At 39.5% G+C, this 15,764-nt stretch overlaps 2 protein-coding genes across 4 annotated transcripts; both read left to right on the forward strand.

Moving 5' to 3' along the window:
* The first annotated feature begins 2,815 nt into the window (after nucleotides 1–2,815).
* On the forward strand, nucleotides 2,816–7,142 carry LOC121913161 (gastrula zinc finger protein XlCGF57.1-like). Its single transcript, XM_042435842.1, has 2 exons — nucleotides 2,816–4,079; nucleotides 5,453–7,142. The coding sequence occupies exons 1-2, from the start codon at nucleotides 3,914–3,916 to the stop codon at nucleotides 6,943–6,945; spliced, it is 1,659 nt and encodes a 552-aa protein (XP_042291776.1). The 5' UTR covers nucleotides 2,816–3,913; the 3' UTR covers nucleotides 6,946–7,142.
* Nucleotides 7,143–9,286: 2,144 nt separating this feature from the next.
* LOC121913189 (zinc finger protein 250-like) lies at nucleotides 9,287–14,546 on the forward strand. 3 transcript variants are annotated; one of them, XR_006100233.1, is made up of 3 exons: nucleotides 9,287–9,704; nucleotides 13,175–14,256; nucleotides 14,346–14,546. XR_006100233.1 is itself a non-coding variant. In XM_042435891.1 (2 exons), the coding sequence occupies exons 1-2, from the start codon at nucleotides 9,530–9,532 to the stop codon at nucleotides 14,161–14,163; spliced, it is 1,164 nt and encodes a 387-aa protein (XP_042291825.1). In that variant the 5' UTR covers nucleotides 9,287–9,529; the 3' UTR covers nucleotides 14,164–14,546. The 3 variants fall into 3 exon arrangements, 1 of the variants encoding a protein (XP_042291825.1); XR_006100234.1 differs by having other exon boundaries at nucleotides 14,369–14,546; XM_042435891.1 differs by having other exon boundaries at nucleotides 13,175–14,546.
* Nucleotides 14,547–15,764: the final 1,218 nt, after the last annotated feature.

Below are 15,764 nucleotides of genomic sequence, written 5' to 3' on the forward strand. Positions count from 1 at the left end.
GCGGGTTGATTAGCTGTTTGGTTATTTAACAGTTAGCAGGTTGATTAGCTGTTAGCAGTTACATTAGCAGGTTATTTAGCAGTTAGCAGGTTGATTAGATGTTAGCAGTTACGTTAGCAGGTTATTTAGCAGTTAGCAGGTTGATTAGCTGTTAGCAGGTATGTTAGCAGGTTATTTAGCAGTTAGCAGGTTGATTAGCTGTTAGCAGGTATGTTAGCAGGTTATTTAGCAGTTAGCAGGTTGATTAGATGTTAGCAGTTACGTTAGCAGGTTATTTAGCAGTTAGCAGGTTGATTAGCTGTTAGCAGGTACGTTAGCAGGTTATTTAGCAGTTAGCAGGTTGATTAGCTGTTAGCAGGTACGTTAGCAGGTTATTTAGCAGTTAGCGGGCCGGTTAGTCTGTTTTGTGTTTCTTTTCTTTTTTAAACTTTGGAATTCAGTTCATTTTGATTAATTTTATCATATCTTTAGGAAGTTATTGTTATTATTATTATTATTATTATTATTATTATTATTATTATTATTATTATTATTGTCATATTTTTAATATATTCTTTTCTGTCTGTTGTGTATATTCATCCTGGTGTTCCTTGTGAAGGAAGCCATTTTATTGAATTTTATCTGTCCCTCTGGTTCGCCAGCAGACCTCCAGCTGTGTGTTTCCACCAGCTGAGCCGTGTGATCGTCCAATCAGAGCCGAGCTGCTTCTGATTCAGAGAACCTTTCATTTCAGCGGTGATCAGACAGACGGAGCTTATCGACATGGATCAGAGGGACAGGATGGCATTTAGCTCCCAGCATCCAGCGCTCAGAGATAAGACACATTAATTACAGCAGCTAACACACACACACACACACACACACACACACACACACACACACACACACAGAATATTATCACAACAAAAGAGAAATCAGGTTTGTTCTTCGACAGACTGCTGACAGAGCGAAGCAGGTTATTAAATTAGTTTAAAGTTGTTGTTTTTTTTACATTGAAGTCAATCTGTTGATGCTGAGAGGTTTGTTTTCAATCAACTGAAGAAGCATCAAACACAAACCCTCGTTTCTTTAGAGGCTTTTCACACCAAAAATATATTTTAAATATTCACATTGAACATCAAACAGTATCTTGTTTCATTATTCAGAAAACTGAGAGTGAATTCTTGTAGCTGGACAAAAAAAACAATCAAAATCCACTTATAAGCCTGTCAATGAAATCATATTTATGTCTTTTATATTTCCTTTTGTTGTCATTCAAAACAAGCTAATAAGTCCTGCATGAAAAATCCTACTACAGTAAAAGTACATAAGTATTATGAGCTTGATGTAGTTAAAGTATTGCAGTAAAAGTACATAAGTATTATGAGCTTGATGTAGTTAAAGTATTGCAGTAAAAGTACATAAGTATTATGAGCTTGATGTAGTTAAAGTATTGCAGTAAAAGTACATAAGTATTATGAGCTTGATGTAGTTAAAGTATTGCAGTAAAAGTACATAAGTATTATGAGCTTGATGTAGTTAAAGTATTGCAGTAAAAGTAGTGGTTTGGTCCCTCTGACTGATATATTATTATATATGACATCATTAGATTATTAATAGTGAAGCATCAGTGTTAGAGCAGCATGTTACTGTTGTAGCTGCTGGAGGTGGAGCTAGTTTACACTACTTTATATACAGTTAGCTAGTTTAGTCCAGTGGTTCCCAACCTAGGGGTCGGGCCCCTCCAAAGGGTCAGCAGATAAATCTGAGGGGTGGTGAGATGATTAATGGGAGAGGAAAGAAGAAAAAACAAAGTTCTGATACACAAATCTGTTTTCAGTTTTTGGACTTTTTCTCTAATCTTTGATTTTTGCTGAAATATTGGATCATTTGAACATTTATTGAAATGAAAGCATGTGAGAAGTTTAGAGGGAAAAATCACTATTTGGTGGAGCTGTTAACAACTCATAGACATGTGAAATGTGACCCCGACTACACACTGCTTTTTGTAAGACGTCAAAAGCCAAAAAGGTTGGAAACCACTGGTTTCATCTTCAACAATGTGTTGTATTTTAAAAGCTTGTTATATTATCCATTGTGTCAAATCTTCATCTGAAAAGTAACTAAAGCTGTCAAATAAATGTAGTGGAGTAGAAAGTACAATATTTCCCTCTGAAATGTAGAAAGTAGCATCACATGGAAATACTCAAGTAAAGTACAAGTACCTCAAAACTGTAATTAAGTGCAGTACCTGAGTAAGTGTACTTCATGGTTTCTGAAGCTTCCAGCCACACCTGGCAGCCTTCCTCATCAGATAGAGTTGAGGATCATGTTTCTTCTCAAAGTTCTTAGAAAATAATTAACCACATTGAATCATTAGTAACCAGTGTTTATCTGATGAGATCTTCCCCCTTCTCTTTAAGTTTTAAACAGAAGATAACTCACTCTTCAAAGCCCTTTTTGCTGCTTTATCCACCTTCTCATTCCTATCGATTCCAACATGGGCAGGGACCCACACAAAAGTAACAGACAAACACATCTGGTGAACTCCAGTCCTAAACTAAACTAACGTTCAGTGGCTTTATAAACTGCTTTGTTCCACGAGCGAGTGTCTGAGCTGTGTGCCCGTCTCTTCTCTCCCTGTTTTCTCCTCTTGTCCTCTCTTGTCTCTCGGGCATCTCTTGCTAGATCAGGACCCATCCTGGAACTGCTCTGCTTCCCTGGCTTTCAGTGTCATCTCCTGAGGTTTTAGATCTGGTTCCCCATCATTTAGTCTTCATCATTTGTCTTTTCTTGTCTCTTGTGTATGTGATGGTGTGATGTGAGTGTCCTGGTTGAATCATCAGTACAAAAGATGAACAACTGTGTTAGAAAATATCTGGACATGTAAACAATCTGACATCAGTTGGATGAGGAAGTAAAGGTCACTGCAAACAAAGTGTTCAGAGCAGGTTGAAGCCCTGACTTTTGACTTGCAGGCAGCATTTCTGCATACGATCAACTCAGGTTTTGGAACTTTGACTCTGTTTAACATCCGACTTCAGTAACAGAAAACCAGAAAAAGCAGAATTTGAATCTTTAAACTTAATTCTCAAAAACTCAAACTTGACAACGTAAACTCGTCGGCGTTCTTACAAACTGAACAGTTGAAAGGTTTTTCTCTTGTCTGACATTTTATCTGCTTCTATAGATGTAACAAATGTTTCACCACACTCAGAACAACTGACAGGTTTCTCTCCTATATGAATCATCATGTGACTTTTCAGATTTGTGTCGTGTAGACGAATCTTTTGCCACCAGGAAGCTGATGGGAAGTAACTGAGTACATTTACTGAACTGCAGAGGAGTAGAAAGTACAACATCTCCCTCTGAAATACAGTGGAGGGGAAGTATCATTCAATTCAATTCAAACTTTATTTCAGAATCACAACAGGGTCCATAGCATGTAAAAAGAAAAATGACAAGACAGACCAGATAAAACTACAAAAAGCTCATATGTAGGTTATTTCGCCACTTGTAGGAACACCTGAGAGCAGCAACCTCACAGCATCATTATAAACCACTATGAGCTGCATACAGAGACATTTTATATTGACAGAACACACTAACTGGTCTGAGTATATAGTTTACAACACATAAATATCTCTGTCATCATTTAAATCATCAGTGAAAGTAGCATCAAATAGAAATACTCGTGTATAAGTACCTCAAAACTACATTTGAGTAACTTCTCTACTTTCCACCACTGTCTATATATCCGTTTAATACACACGGGACAACGTCCTTAGTTTGATGGTATTTATTTATTTGTCAGCAGGTGGAGGTGGATGTTTGCAGGCAGCGGGGGGAAAGAAGAGGCTGCAGCCGTCACACAGAGCGCGAGGAGCGGCAGGAAGAGGAGGAGGAGCTCGGTTCACACTTCCGCTCTGCAAGAATGTCTAAAGTCCAAATGCTGAGCGCGTCGGTGAAGCAGCGGCTGACTGCTGCTGCCGAGGAGATCATTCTCCTGTTTGAGAGATCGATAGCAGAGTACGAGGAGGAGATCGATCGGCAGCGCAGACTGCTGCAGCTGCAGGTGAAGCCGGAAACGACCAGAGCAGGTCTGTAGAAGCTGTTTGTGCTTCATTCTGACTCCGCTGACCTCAGTCAAACCTTCAGCTCTGCTCTCCGACCTCACTTTAAACACGCTGTCAAACAAGCTGCCTGCATATCTGCTTATTGATCAGTGAAAGGCTAACAGTTAGCTCTCCGCGGCAGCTGCGTCAGACATTCAGACGGAGGCCGGATGCTCAGTATTTGTTGTCTTCAAAATAAAAGCCCAACACATGTCTGCAGTTTGTATTATTATGAACATCAAACGTCTCAGAATCACTCCTGAGAATCATACTGACAGTTAACTTGAGATTAAAACTCCTTTATGAAGGACTGTTGCTGTTTTATATCATATCTCTTACGTAGATATGTGAACTAAGCTACTTACATTTGTTAAAAAATGAATGTAGCCTAATAAGCACATTAAAGGTGGCGTCTAGTGGAACAGACTTGGCAGAAATCATCTGAAAATAAGAATCATTGTGTTTTCATTATCATAGAATGAGCCTGTAGGAGCCATTTATGTTGATTGTTGGCATTTCATTGGTTTAGTTATAACTTGCAGTATTATTTTGGACACTGGGTGGCGGTCATTAGATGCACAGGGTTGTATATGTCGGGGCGTAGGTGACAGGAAACGGGAGGCACAGGCAGGTGGAGCACATAGAGTTCTTACCAGACCGGTAACAGATGCACACTACAGCTGACAGAAACCCGATATGTTCATGACATGTACAAAGACTTCAATAAAACAACAAACTAAACAGCAGCTAACGGACTCACTTCTAACCGAACCTACCTGTGTATTAATGGCAAACGGGAAAAACAGGAAAAGAAAGGACATCGAAAAATGAAAAATTGCCATTACAGAGCCCTTTATAGCTACACAGGGAGGAGCGCGTCCTCTTCCGTGGAGGCCGCCATGTTGCACCACCATGTTTCCATGGTAATACAAATCAGACAAACTACGCGCTGGCTCCAGCGAGGGCCTTTTCACCGCGTCAGAGTTGCACGGGGATCTGATTCAAGCGCTTCTGATTCTGGAAGTAAAAGGTCGTATCTTTATTGCCATCGTCAGGACAAAGTTGTATCAGATGTTTATTTTAAGCATGAAACACTGCTGTGTCTAATACTGCACTGCTAGCATACCTGCAGACTCTCAAGGGAAGTCAGGAGTGTTTCAGGAGTGTATATCCAAACCTCCACTTCTTTTTACTAGTCTTTTATTTTCCTCTGGTGCACTGAAGACTCAGGGCAAAGCAGAAGATGACAGATTGTTCTAATGAACCTCTTCTATTGGCAAATGCTTCATTAAAGCATCATTGAACAATGGATGTGTAACAATTATACGAATGACTGCATGTCTGTGTTTTACCTTCAGATGTCTGCAAACTGATTATCAGAAAAGAGGAGGTTCCCCCTGAGCAGCAGGACCCAGAGCCCCCACACATTAAAGAGGAACAGGAGGAACTCTGGACCAGTCAGGAGGGAGAGCAGCTTCACGGACTAGAGGAGGCTGATATCACCACATTTACACTCACTCTTGTTCCTATGACGAGTGAAGATGATGAAGAGAAACCTCAGTCCTCACAGCTTCATCAAAGACAAACTGAACAGATGAAAACAGAAGCTGATGGAGAGGACTGTGGAGGATCAGAACCAGATAAACATTTACAACCAGTTAGTGATGACAAGACTCATGAATCTTTTGAACTTGAGACTAAAGTCAAGGAAGATGATTGGAGGGAGACCAGCGAACCTCAGTCAGTTTTAAACTTTCTGAAAAATAATGGCTGTAACACTGGTGAGAAACCATTCTGCTGCTCTGAGTGCGGTAAAAGATTCAGCCAAAACTCAAACCTGAAGACGCACATGAGAATTCACACAGGAGAGAAACCGTTCAGTTGTTCAGTTTGTGGTAAAAGATTTATACAAAAGGTACATCTGACACACCACATGGCACGTCACACGGGGGAGAAACCGTTAAGTTGCGGTGTTTGTGACCAAAGATTCGCTTGGCATTATCAGCTCAAAAACCACAAATGTGTCGGTGAATCCTCACAGCTTCATCTCAGCCAAACTGAGGAGAACAGAGAGGCAGAACCTCCAGCCAGCAGCTCAACTGAACAGATGGAAACAGAAGCTGATGGAGACGACTGTGGAGGATCAGAACCAGCCAGACATTTACAACCTGATTCTGTTGGCAAAGCTTCACACCGTTCCTCACCTGGAACTGTCTTCCCTGTGAGTGATGTGGGACTAAATAATGGCAAGAAACCATTTAGTTGCTCTGAGTGCGGGAAAGCATTTGGTCGAAAGACGCATCTGAGGGAACATCTGAGATGTCACACGGGAGAAAAGCCTTTCAGCTGCTCTATTTGCAAGAAAAGTTTTTCATGGAGGAGACAATTACTGAGACACATGAGAATCCACACGGGAGAGAAACGATTGAACTGCAGCGTTTGTGACAAAATGTTCAGTTGGCATTATCAGCTCAAAATCCACCACTGCGTCGGTGAGTCCTCACAGCTTCATCAGAGCCAAACACAACCTCAGTCAGGTTTAAACTCTATAAAAAGTACTGAAGTCCCTGTAATCGATACAGGATGTAACACTAAGAAAACCTTCCCCTGCTCTCGGTGTGATAAAGTATTCGGCTATAAGGACTCTCTGCTGAGACACATGAGGTGTCATACAGGAGAGAAACCGTTTTGTTGCCCAGTTTGTGGTAAACGATTTCGAGAAAAGGGAAATATGGGACAGCACATGGTGGTCCACACCGGGGAGAAACGTTTCAGTTGCAGTGTTTGTGACCAAAGATTCAGTTGGCGTAAACAGCTGAAAAAACACAAGTGCGTCGGTGAGAAGCAGTAAATGAACTTTGCACTCTTGAGTTTGGTTGAATCTCCAGCAGCTCAGCACGGAAACACAAAGGGGAACTTTTGTTACTGGAACTGCAACTTTGTACATACAGCAGACCCAAAGATGCTGCACAACATGATGTTTCCCAGATCAACAGTATACACAGCAATAAAATACATTTCTTATCTAAATAAAAAAACATGATCAATCTGTGTCCAAAATATCACCAGTGATAAAAGTGTACAAATACAGACTTTCAGTGGTGGAAAGTATCTAAGTACATTTACTCAAGTACTGTACTTAAGTACAGTTTTGAGGTACTTGTACTTTACTTGAGTATTTCCATGTGATGCTACTTTCTACGTTTCAGAGGGAAATATTGTACTTTCTACTCCACTACATTTATTTGACAGCTTTAGTTACTTTTCAGATGAAGATTTGACACAATGGATAATATAACAAGCTTTTAAAATACAACACATTGTTAAAGATGAAACCAGTGGTTTCCAACCTTTTTGGCTTTTGACGTCTTACAAAAAGCAGTGTGTAGTCGGGGTCACATTTCACATGTCTATGAGTTGTTAACAGCTCCACCAAATAGTGATTTTTCCCTCTAAACTTCTCACATGCTTTCATTTCAATAAATGTTCAAATGATCCAATATTTCAGCAAAAATCAAAGATTAGAGAAAAAGTCCAAAAACTGAAACAGATTTGTGTATCAGAACTTTGTTTTTTCTTCTTTCCTCTCCCATTAATCATCTCACCACCCCTCAGATTTATCTGCTGACCCTTTGGAGGGGCCCGACCCCTAGGTTGGGAACCACTGGACTAAACTAGCTAACTGTATATAAAGTAGTGTAAACTAGCTCCACCTCCAGCAGCTACAACAGTAACATGCTGCTCTAACACTGATGCTTCACTATTAATAATCTAATGATGTCATATATAATAATATATCAGTCAGAGGGACCAAACCACTACTTTTACTGCAATACTTTAACTACATCAAGCTCATAATACTTATGTACTTTTACTGCAATACTTTAACTACATCAAGCTCATAATACTTATGTACTTTTACTGCAATACTTTAACTACATCAAGCTCATAATACTTATGTACTTTTACTGCAATACTTTAACTACATCAAGCTCATAATACTTATGTACTTTTACTGCAATACTTTAACTACATCAAGCTCATAATACTTATGTACTTTTACTGCAATACTTTAACTACATCAAGCTCATAATACTTATGTACTTTTACTGCAATACTTTAACTACATCAAGCTCATAATACTTATGTACTTTTACTTAAGTCCCCTCTCACTCATGTGATGGTTGGATGGATGTTTGTTCTTCTTCTCTGTGCAGAATGATTAATGAGCAGAGTTTGTTTTCACATTCATCTGTTGAAAAGTAGAAAGTTTCTCTGAACTCACTGAAAATCTGGAGACAATCATCGTCCAATTTGCAACTTACACAAACACTGAGAACGGACTTTGCAGTGAAGGAGACATCTTGTGTCCAGCAGGAAAACGTATGAGATTAAATATATTTGCATATTTATAGATGTTAGATTTTTTAACGAGGGAGGAGTAGATACCTACATTATTGTTGTTCCAAGCAGAGTATTTTTATGTCTCATTACATGTCTGGAGGGGATCGAAAAGTAGGATTTTTCATGCAGGATTTTTTTTTTTGTAATGAAGTATTTTTACATTGCTGTGTTGTACTTTTGCTGAAGTAAAAGATCTGAGTACTTCTTCCACCACTGCACACTAGTGGTATATTTATTTTAGACTCTTAAATGGGAAAAAAGATGTTTTCTGTTGTTCTGAGTGGGCAGGTTCAGGTCTGTCATCAACTTTTATTTAGATTTTTTAAAATTAAGCACAAGGGAAATATACAGAATAAGACAAGAAATAAATATATAAAATAAGTGATAGAATTTAATTAACAATGGTGCAAATGATGCTGCAACAAACAAATAAAAAACAAAGGAGGTGTCATTATACTGAAACACAAGAGAATTTTTTTTTTTTAAAAAAAACAAAACAAAAAAAAGAGAAACAATGAATAAGAAGAGACATTAAAGAAGCAAGGACTGAGATATAGATGTATACAATTTTTTTTCTATTCATTTTTACCAGATTTTTTGGTGACTTAAAGTATATAGCAAATATATATATATATACTTATATAGATATAGATTGTTACCCAAAATAATCAGAAGAATGTTTACATCCAATATATCCATAAAATAAATGATATTATTTTAAGTAAATTAATGTGTGGACCAAAACTAATTAGTGTATGAAAATTTAAAACATAAATAGTCAATGGTTTCAGCTTCTGAAGAACAAAAGAATCACTAACAGGATTTACTGCAGACTTAAACTGGCATCACCAACTGTTAGAGAAAAAGAAAGAAAATTGCATCCTGCTTTGTATCACTTTAGTTTTGAAACGTGACCCGGAAGTAATCGTGTGTATTGATCAGGCGTTGCAGTGGGAACAGAGTTTGGTTTACACACCTCCTAATAACAGCAGAAAAGCGCCAGTATTAGTATTTTCTGAGCTGTGTGTAAAATGTGCAGCCTTCAGGGTCTGAAGGTTTTCGTCCAGCAGCGGCTAACTGCGGCTGTGGAGGAGATATTTGGACATTTTGAGAAAACAATAACCGAGTATGAAGAGGAGATCCACCGCCGACACCGCAGGCTGCTGGACGAGGTTTTAAAACCCGATAAAAAGCTGCGAAAAGCAGGTTTGTTGTCTTTATGTTGCTCGAAACGTGTTAATACTCTGTTAATGTGGCCGGGAGTCAGTGCTAAGCTAACGCTAGCAGCTAAACCCTCCGTACAGGCTGTTAGCCGCAGTTAGCTCATGTTCAAGGCCGAAAGATACGAACCAACAACTAACAGCTACAGATATTAAGAGTTTAAAATTAAGCAAACCATACACCGTTTACTCTGATATTATTAGCTCTGTACAGCCCGTCTAAACTGGAGACTGAGGGGTTGAATGACAGCTGCAACTATTTGTCAATTAATCGATTATTTTATTCAATTAACCGGCAGCTTTAAACCTGCTGTGCGGGTCTTTTACATATAAATCAACGTCCTTCGCCAAACATGTTCACACAATGCGGACTAAGCCCATCACCGCCAGGTAAATCTTATTATATTTCACACATCCAGAGGCCCATTTATATTTTCCTAGGATGACGACGGAATGACCCGCCCTACTCTGCCTAACTCTGCTTCTGATTGGCTACCTTCGTTGGTTTGTTTGGAAAAAAAGGACGATGTCATGGTGACGTCACTATTTGTTTGCGAACTGCCGTTTAGAAGCCTCGAGTGCAGCGATTTGACCGTCGCCATGTTTGCTTTTTGGAGCCAGAAGTTACCATATTTGGACGAGCGCTAGCTGCTAGCTTGGTTAGCATGGTGCATTTACAATCTATGGTTAACAGTGATAATGCTAATGCTAATTTTCGCTAGCGAAAGACAGGCCTAAAACCGTTCAAACAAAATGTACTCACCGGAAAAACTGATCATCCGACTCATTGATGGGTGTTTTATTACAACTAAACCCTGAACAAGACTGTTTTTAGGCAACCACAATGTTGCAATTAACTTCAGTGAACTGAAAACACTGTGAAATAGCAGCAGCTACGCCCATACGCAATGGTTACATCACGTAAGCAACATTGTCGCTATGGTAGCGACTTGTCAATCACATCGTAGTCACGCCCTAAAGCATACGCTGCTGTATCATCTATTTTACTCTAAATGGGGCCATGATTTACAAAATGAACATCATGCTGTATTGAAGGAGACTTGAAACTAGTGATTGAGATCATAAACTCATCAGGAAACAGTTCACTGAGGTAATAAATCAAGAGAGAAGTAGATTTATTTTTTCAAAGACTTCCATACACTCAGACTTCTGTTAGCAGCCAGTGGAGTCGCCCCCTGATGGCCGTTAGATAGAATGCAGGTTTTTGGCACTTCCGCATTGGCTTCATTTTTCAGCCCCGGAGGTTGCTGCTTGGTTTGGGCATGAGGAGTGAGATGGTTAGGTTAACAATATCAGGGGCAGAGCCAATCAGACCGACTTGGCTTCGCTATACTGGGAAAAAAAATACATATGTGGCGACCGTCCTACGCTGGCGTAGAAGTGATGATGCGTTTTATGTCAACCAACAATGATTGGTTCTCCAGAGCTGAAGGGCACCCACAGAGCGTCACATCAGAGACGAACTTCCAGTTTAGCTCTCTGCTGATTTGAAGAATAAAATAATAACAATCATGTGGCTCCTCTAGACTCTCTCCAAATGTTATCAGACTGAATGGATCAAATTCTGATTAGTGAAACGAGTCATTTCACTATTTTTACAGCAGCAACAGTAGCGATGGGGACCGACTCACGCATGCACTCACAGGTTCAAATCATGAACACAAAACAAATTGTAGACGGCACATATAATAAAGTGATCCACATGAAACTGAAGCATGAAACAGGATAAAAGAGTGAAGATACAGAATTAGAGAACTGAAACAGACGCTCTGTTAATATGAATAATAATATAATTTATTACTTAAATCCATTGATATGTTGCCATGTAGATAGTTACAGTGATACTTCAGTGTCTCAGTAAACTCCTGTGTGTTCTGTGGATTATCATAGTTTCACATTTATTGTTTTTCACGAACCACATTATGTATCGCCAGTTTCAGTCAAGCACCTTGTCACATAGGAAGCTGTGGTCGGCCTCATGTATGAATAAAGGCCTGAATCGCTTTAACGTAACAGACACGACGTCAGTGTGTCGAGGTCATGTGTCACATTTCCATAAAGAACACAGCAGCTCAAGGTTTCACACGTGTTGTTCTGACTTCTGAGGAGCACTGGACGAGATTTTTATTGTCATTTATGTTAAATGTTATTTATGTAGCCCTGAATCCCCCAATAATCTGTATAACCGCCTACATTTGTTTCCCCTTTTGGTGGAAGATAATGTGTTCTAATAAACAATAATTATATATATTCAGCAAAATGTTTTATATATCGCATGTGAGCAAATGATAGTTGCATCTCAGTGTCTGATCATTCCACATCTTGGCACTATTTGACTTCCTTAAACCATGTTTGCACACTAGCAGCAGTCTTCTTCTTCATCGTTACATTTCTTGTCCCATTATCACCACTCACTGTTTATTAGTGGATTATCATTCAACTTTCAGCAGGAATTTATTTCAAATGAAAGTGTTGTAACACTTCCAGGCTCCCTGCAAATATGAATACTGCCACAATTTCATCTATTGTGAAACCGGACAAAGACACGTCTTCACCAGTCAGTTACTGCTCAGTAACACTGATATAAAAAGGTTTCAGGATGGAAAGTCATCCCATCTCATAATTCATACAAATCCAACCAGTTTTTAATAAAAGTGGACATTCGTCCAGTAATACACAGATTTTATTTAACCAGCGACGTTTTACTGCAAAACACAACAGACGAGCAGTCAATGGACAGAAAATTACACACCCTACATGCATCAGACACACACAGCTCTGTTTATACTGAACTGTCTGCTTCAATGGAAAGCTGTTTTTCTTGCTGTAATCATTCCTCCTGTTCATACTGACCATTAGAAGATCCCTTCATAATGACCTTACAATGGAAGTGATGGAGGACAAAATCCACAGTCCTCCTTCTGTGCAAAAATGTATTTAAAAGTTTATCTGAAGCTAATATGAAGCTTCAGCGTCCAAATGAGTCAAATCATGTAGATATCTTTCAAAGTTACAGTCTTTTTAGTGCCAAAGTTCCTCTTTTTGTTACTATACTTCCACCTGCAGCTCAACAGGGAAACACTGTCCGAGGAAACACAAAGAGGGAATTTGATGCTAAAAAGACTGTAAATGTGTCAGATATCCACTTGATATGACTAACTCAGACTGCTGAAGCTGAATAGAAGCTTCACACAGACTTTTAAATGACTGTGTAGACACACTGTGGATTTTGGCCTCCATCACTTCCATTGAAAGCACATTTGAAGGATCTTTGAATATCCAGTATGAACAGGAGGAATGATTACAGACACCTGACTGCTGGTTTAACACACTGGAAACATTATGAACCTACCCTATAAATCATAAAATGTTATGTATCTAGCTTGGTTTAACACAAACTCATGGTTTACCATAATGTGTTTATCTGTATTTCAGAGTGTCCCGCAGACGTCCAGCAGCTGTTGGAGAATAGAGAAGAGGTTCCCTTTGAGCAGCAGGACCAGGAGCCCCCACACATTAAAGAGGAAGAGGAGGAACTCTGGACCAGTCAGGAGGGAGAGCAGCTTCAAGGGCTGGTTGGTGTTGATATCCCATCCTCCCCTGTATCAGTGAAGAAGAGTGAAGATGATGAAGAACCCTCACAGCTTCATCAAAGCCAAACTGAGAAGAACAGAGACTTTGTGGGAGGATCAGAACCAGCCAGCAACGTGTATCCAGATAGTTATTTACAACCAGTTAGTAATGAGAAGGCTTCAGATGCTTCAGAACCAGAGACTGAAGTCAGTGAAGATGATTGTAAGGACACCAGTGAACCTCAATCAGGTTTAAACTCTCTGGAAAATACTGAAGTTCCTGTGAGTGGTGTCAAGTGTAACGCTGTCAAAAAGTCTTTTATCTGCTGTGAATGTGGTAGAAAGTTTGGTCGTAAGGACAGTCTGCGGAGACACATGCGATATCACACGGGAGAGAAACCATACAGTTGCTCAGTTTGCGGTAAAAGATTTTCTCAGAGGCCAAACTTGATTCGTCACATGAGATGTCACTCAGGAGAGAAACCCTTCAGTTGCTCATTTTGTGACACGAGTTTTGCAGTGCGCAGCGCTTTAGTAAATCACATGAGAATCCACACGGGGGAGAAACCGTTCAGCTGCTTGTATTGTGACAAAAGCTTCACACAAAAGGGAGGTCTGAAAAAACACATGACAGTCCACACAGGAGAGAAACCGTACAGCTGCCCTGTTTGTGATAAAAGCTTTTCTCAAAAGGCCAATCTGACGTATCACTTCTCAGTTCACACCGGACAGAAACAGTTCAGCTGCAGTGTTTGTGACAAAAGATTCACCTGGCAGTCGCAGGTGAAAAGCCACAAGTGTGTCGGTGAGAGCAGCTGCAGAGCTGCTGGTTCAGCTGGAAATCAGCAATAACTGAGAGACTCTGCTGGGAATTTCTGCTTCACTCCCACTTCAGTGACCAGTTAGCTGAGGTGGGAACCACATGGACATTTCTGGATTATGAATGTAAGATAAAAAATATTCATGAACTGATGTTACAAACGCTGAGTACTATAGGAACCTTATGGTAACATGCTGGATATACTGTATTACAGCTGAATCCAAATGTCTTAAACAGACTGAAGCCTGCGAGTGCCGACGTCTGTCCAAATCTACAGTTCGTCAAGTCTACAAGGAGCCTCAAACGCACTTTCTGCCGACTTCCAGAGAGTCTGCTCAGGGTACAGACTTCAACTAATGTACCCATGCCAGTGACAGCGTTTATCAATAAAAAACAATAATGTGACATATTTAAATTTGATGACAATTGTTTTTTTTTCAGTTTTGTTGTGTAAATTTATTGCTATAGTGAGGTTTGATAACGCACACACAGTCTGTTATAATATGCTGAACCAGTCAGGCAAAGATTCTCTGCCAAGGATTTTAGGACTGCAGCTAACGATCATTTCCACTATCAATTAATCTGTTGATTATTTTCTAGATGAATCGATTAGTTGTTTGGTCTATAAAATGTCAACCCAAAGATGTTCAGTTTACTGTCATAGAGGACTAAAGAAACCAGAAAATATTCACATTTAAGAAGCTGGAACCAGCTTAAAAAATTACTCCAAACAATTAATCAATTATCAAAATAGTTGACATTTAATTTGAAAGTTGACAATCAATTAATCAAACACACCTACCTGAAAGGATCCCCCCCCCCCCCCTCAGCTGCAATTAATCAATCCACTCAAGAGGCTGTATATGCTGCCTTCCTCCCTTTGTTCTTCCTTCTTGACTCCATCCATGCGTTGTGTGAGTTAGATTTATACATTATTTGATTTAATTCAATTCTCACATTATTTAAATTCATATATTTGGCTCTGTTGTCAATGCTTACCTGTTTGTTTATGTGATAATACTTTTTGTTGTCTTTGCAGAGCTTAAACCACAGTCACACAAACCAAGAACTTTAAAGAAAAAATAAAAGTGCTCTGCATTGTATCCCTGGAGTTTGTCTCATCTATCTGTCGTTGGTCTCACAGTCACTTCAGCTTACCCTCAGAACATTAAAGCTGTTTTTCTTGCTGTAATCATTCCTCCTGTTCATACTGACCATTAGAAGATCCCTTCATAATGACCTTACAATGGAAGTGATGGAGGACAAAATCCACAGTCCTCCTTCTGTGTAAAAATGTATTTAAAAGTTTATCTGAAGCTAATATGAAGCTTCAGCGTCCAAATGAGTCAAATCAAGTAGATATCTTTCAACGTTACAGTCTTTTTAGTGCCAAAGTCCCTCTTTTTGTTACTATACTTCCACCTGCAGCTCAACAGGGAAACACTGTCCGCGGAAACACAAAGAGGGAATTTGATGCTAAAAAGACTGTAAATGTGTCAGATATCCACTTGATATGACTAACTCAGACTGCTGAAGCTGAATAGAAGCTTCACACAGACTTTTAAATGACTGTGTGGACACACTGTGGATTTTGGCCTCCATCACTTCCATTGAAAGCACATTTGAAGGATCT

The sequence above is a fragment of the Thunnus maccoyii genome, chromosome 15, assembly GCF_910596095.1.
Source record: "Thunnus maccoyii chromosome 15, fThuMac1.1, whole genome shotgun sequence".
In the NCBI taxonomy this organism is placed as follows: Eukaryota; Metazoa; Chordata; class Actinopteri; order Scombriformes; family Scombridae; genus Thunnus; species Thunnus maccoyii.

What these genes read in the sequence shown, in the direction of transcription:
- LOC121913161 (XM_042435842.1), top strand. Translation starts at nt 3,914, where the DNA reads ATGTCTAAAGTCCAAATGCTGAGCGCGTCGGTGAAGCAGCGGCTGACT. An exon ending in GCCGGAAACGACCAGAGCAG is followed by an intron (nt 4,080 to 5,452) that starts GTCTGTAGAAGC and finishes TTTTACCTTCAG; the next exon opens with ATGTCTGCAAACTGATTATC.
- LOC121913189 (XM_042435891.1), top strand. Translation starts at nt 9,530, where the DNA reads ATGTGCAGCCTTCAGGGTCTGAAGGTTTTCGTCCAGCAGCGGCTAACT. An exon ending in TAAAAAGCTGCGAAAAGCAG is followed by an intron (nt 9,705 to 13,174) that starts GTTTGTTGTCTT and finishes TCTGTATTTCAG; the next exon opens with AGTGTCCCGCAGACGTCCAG.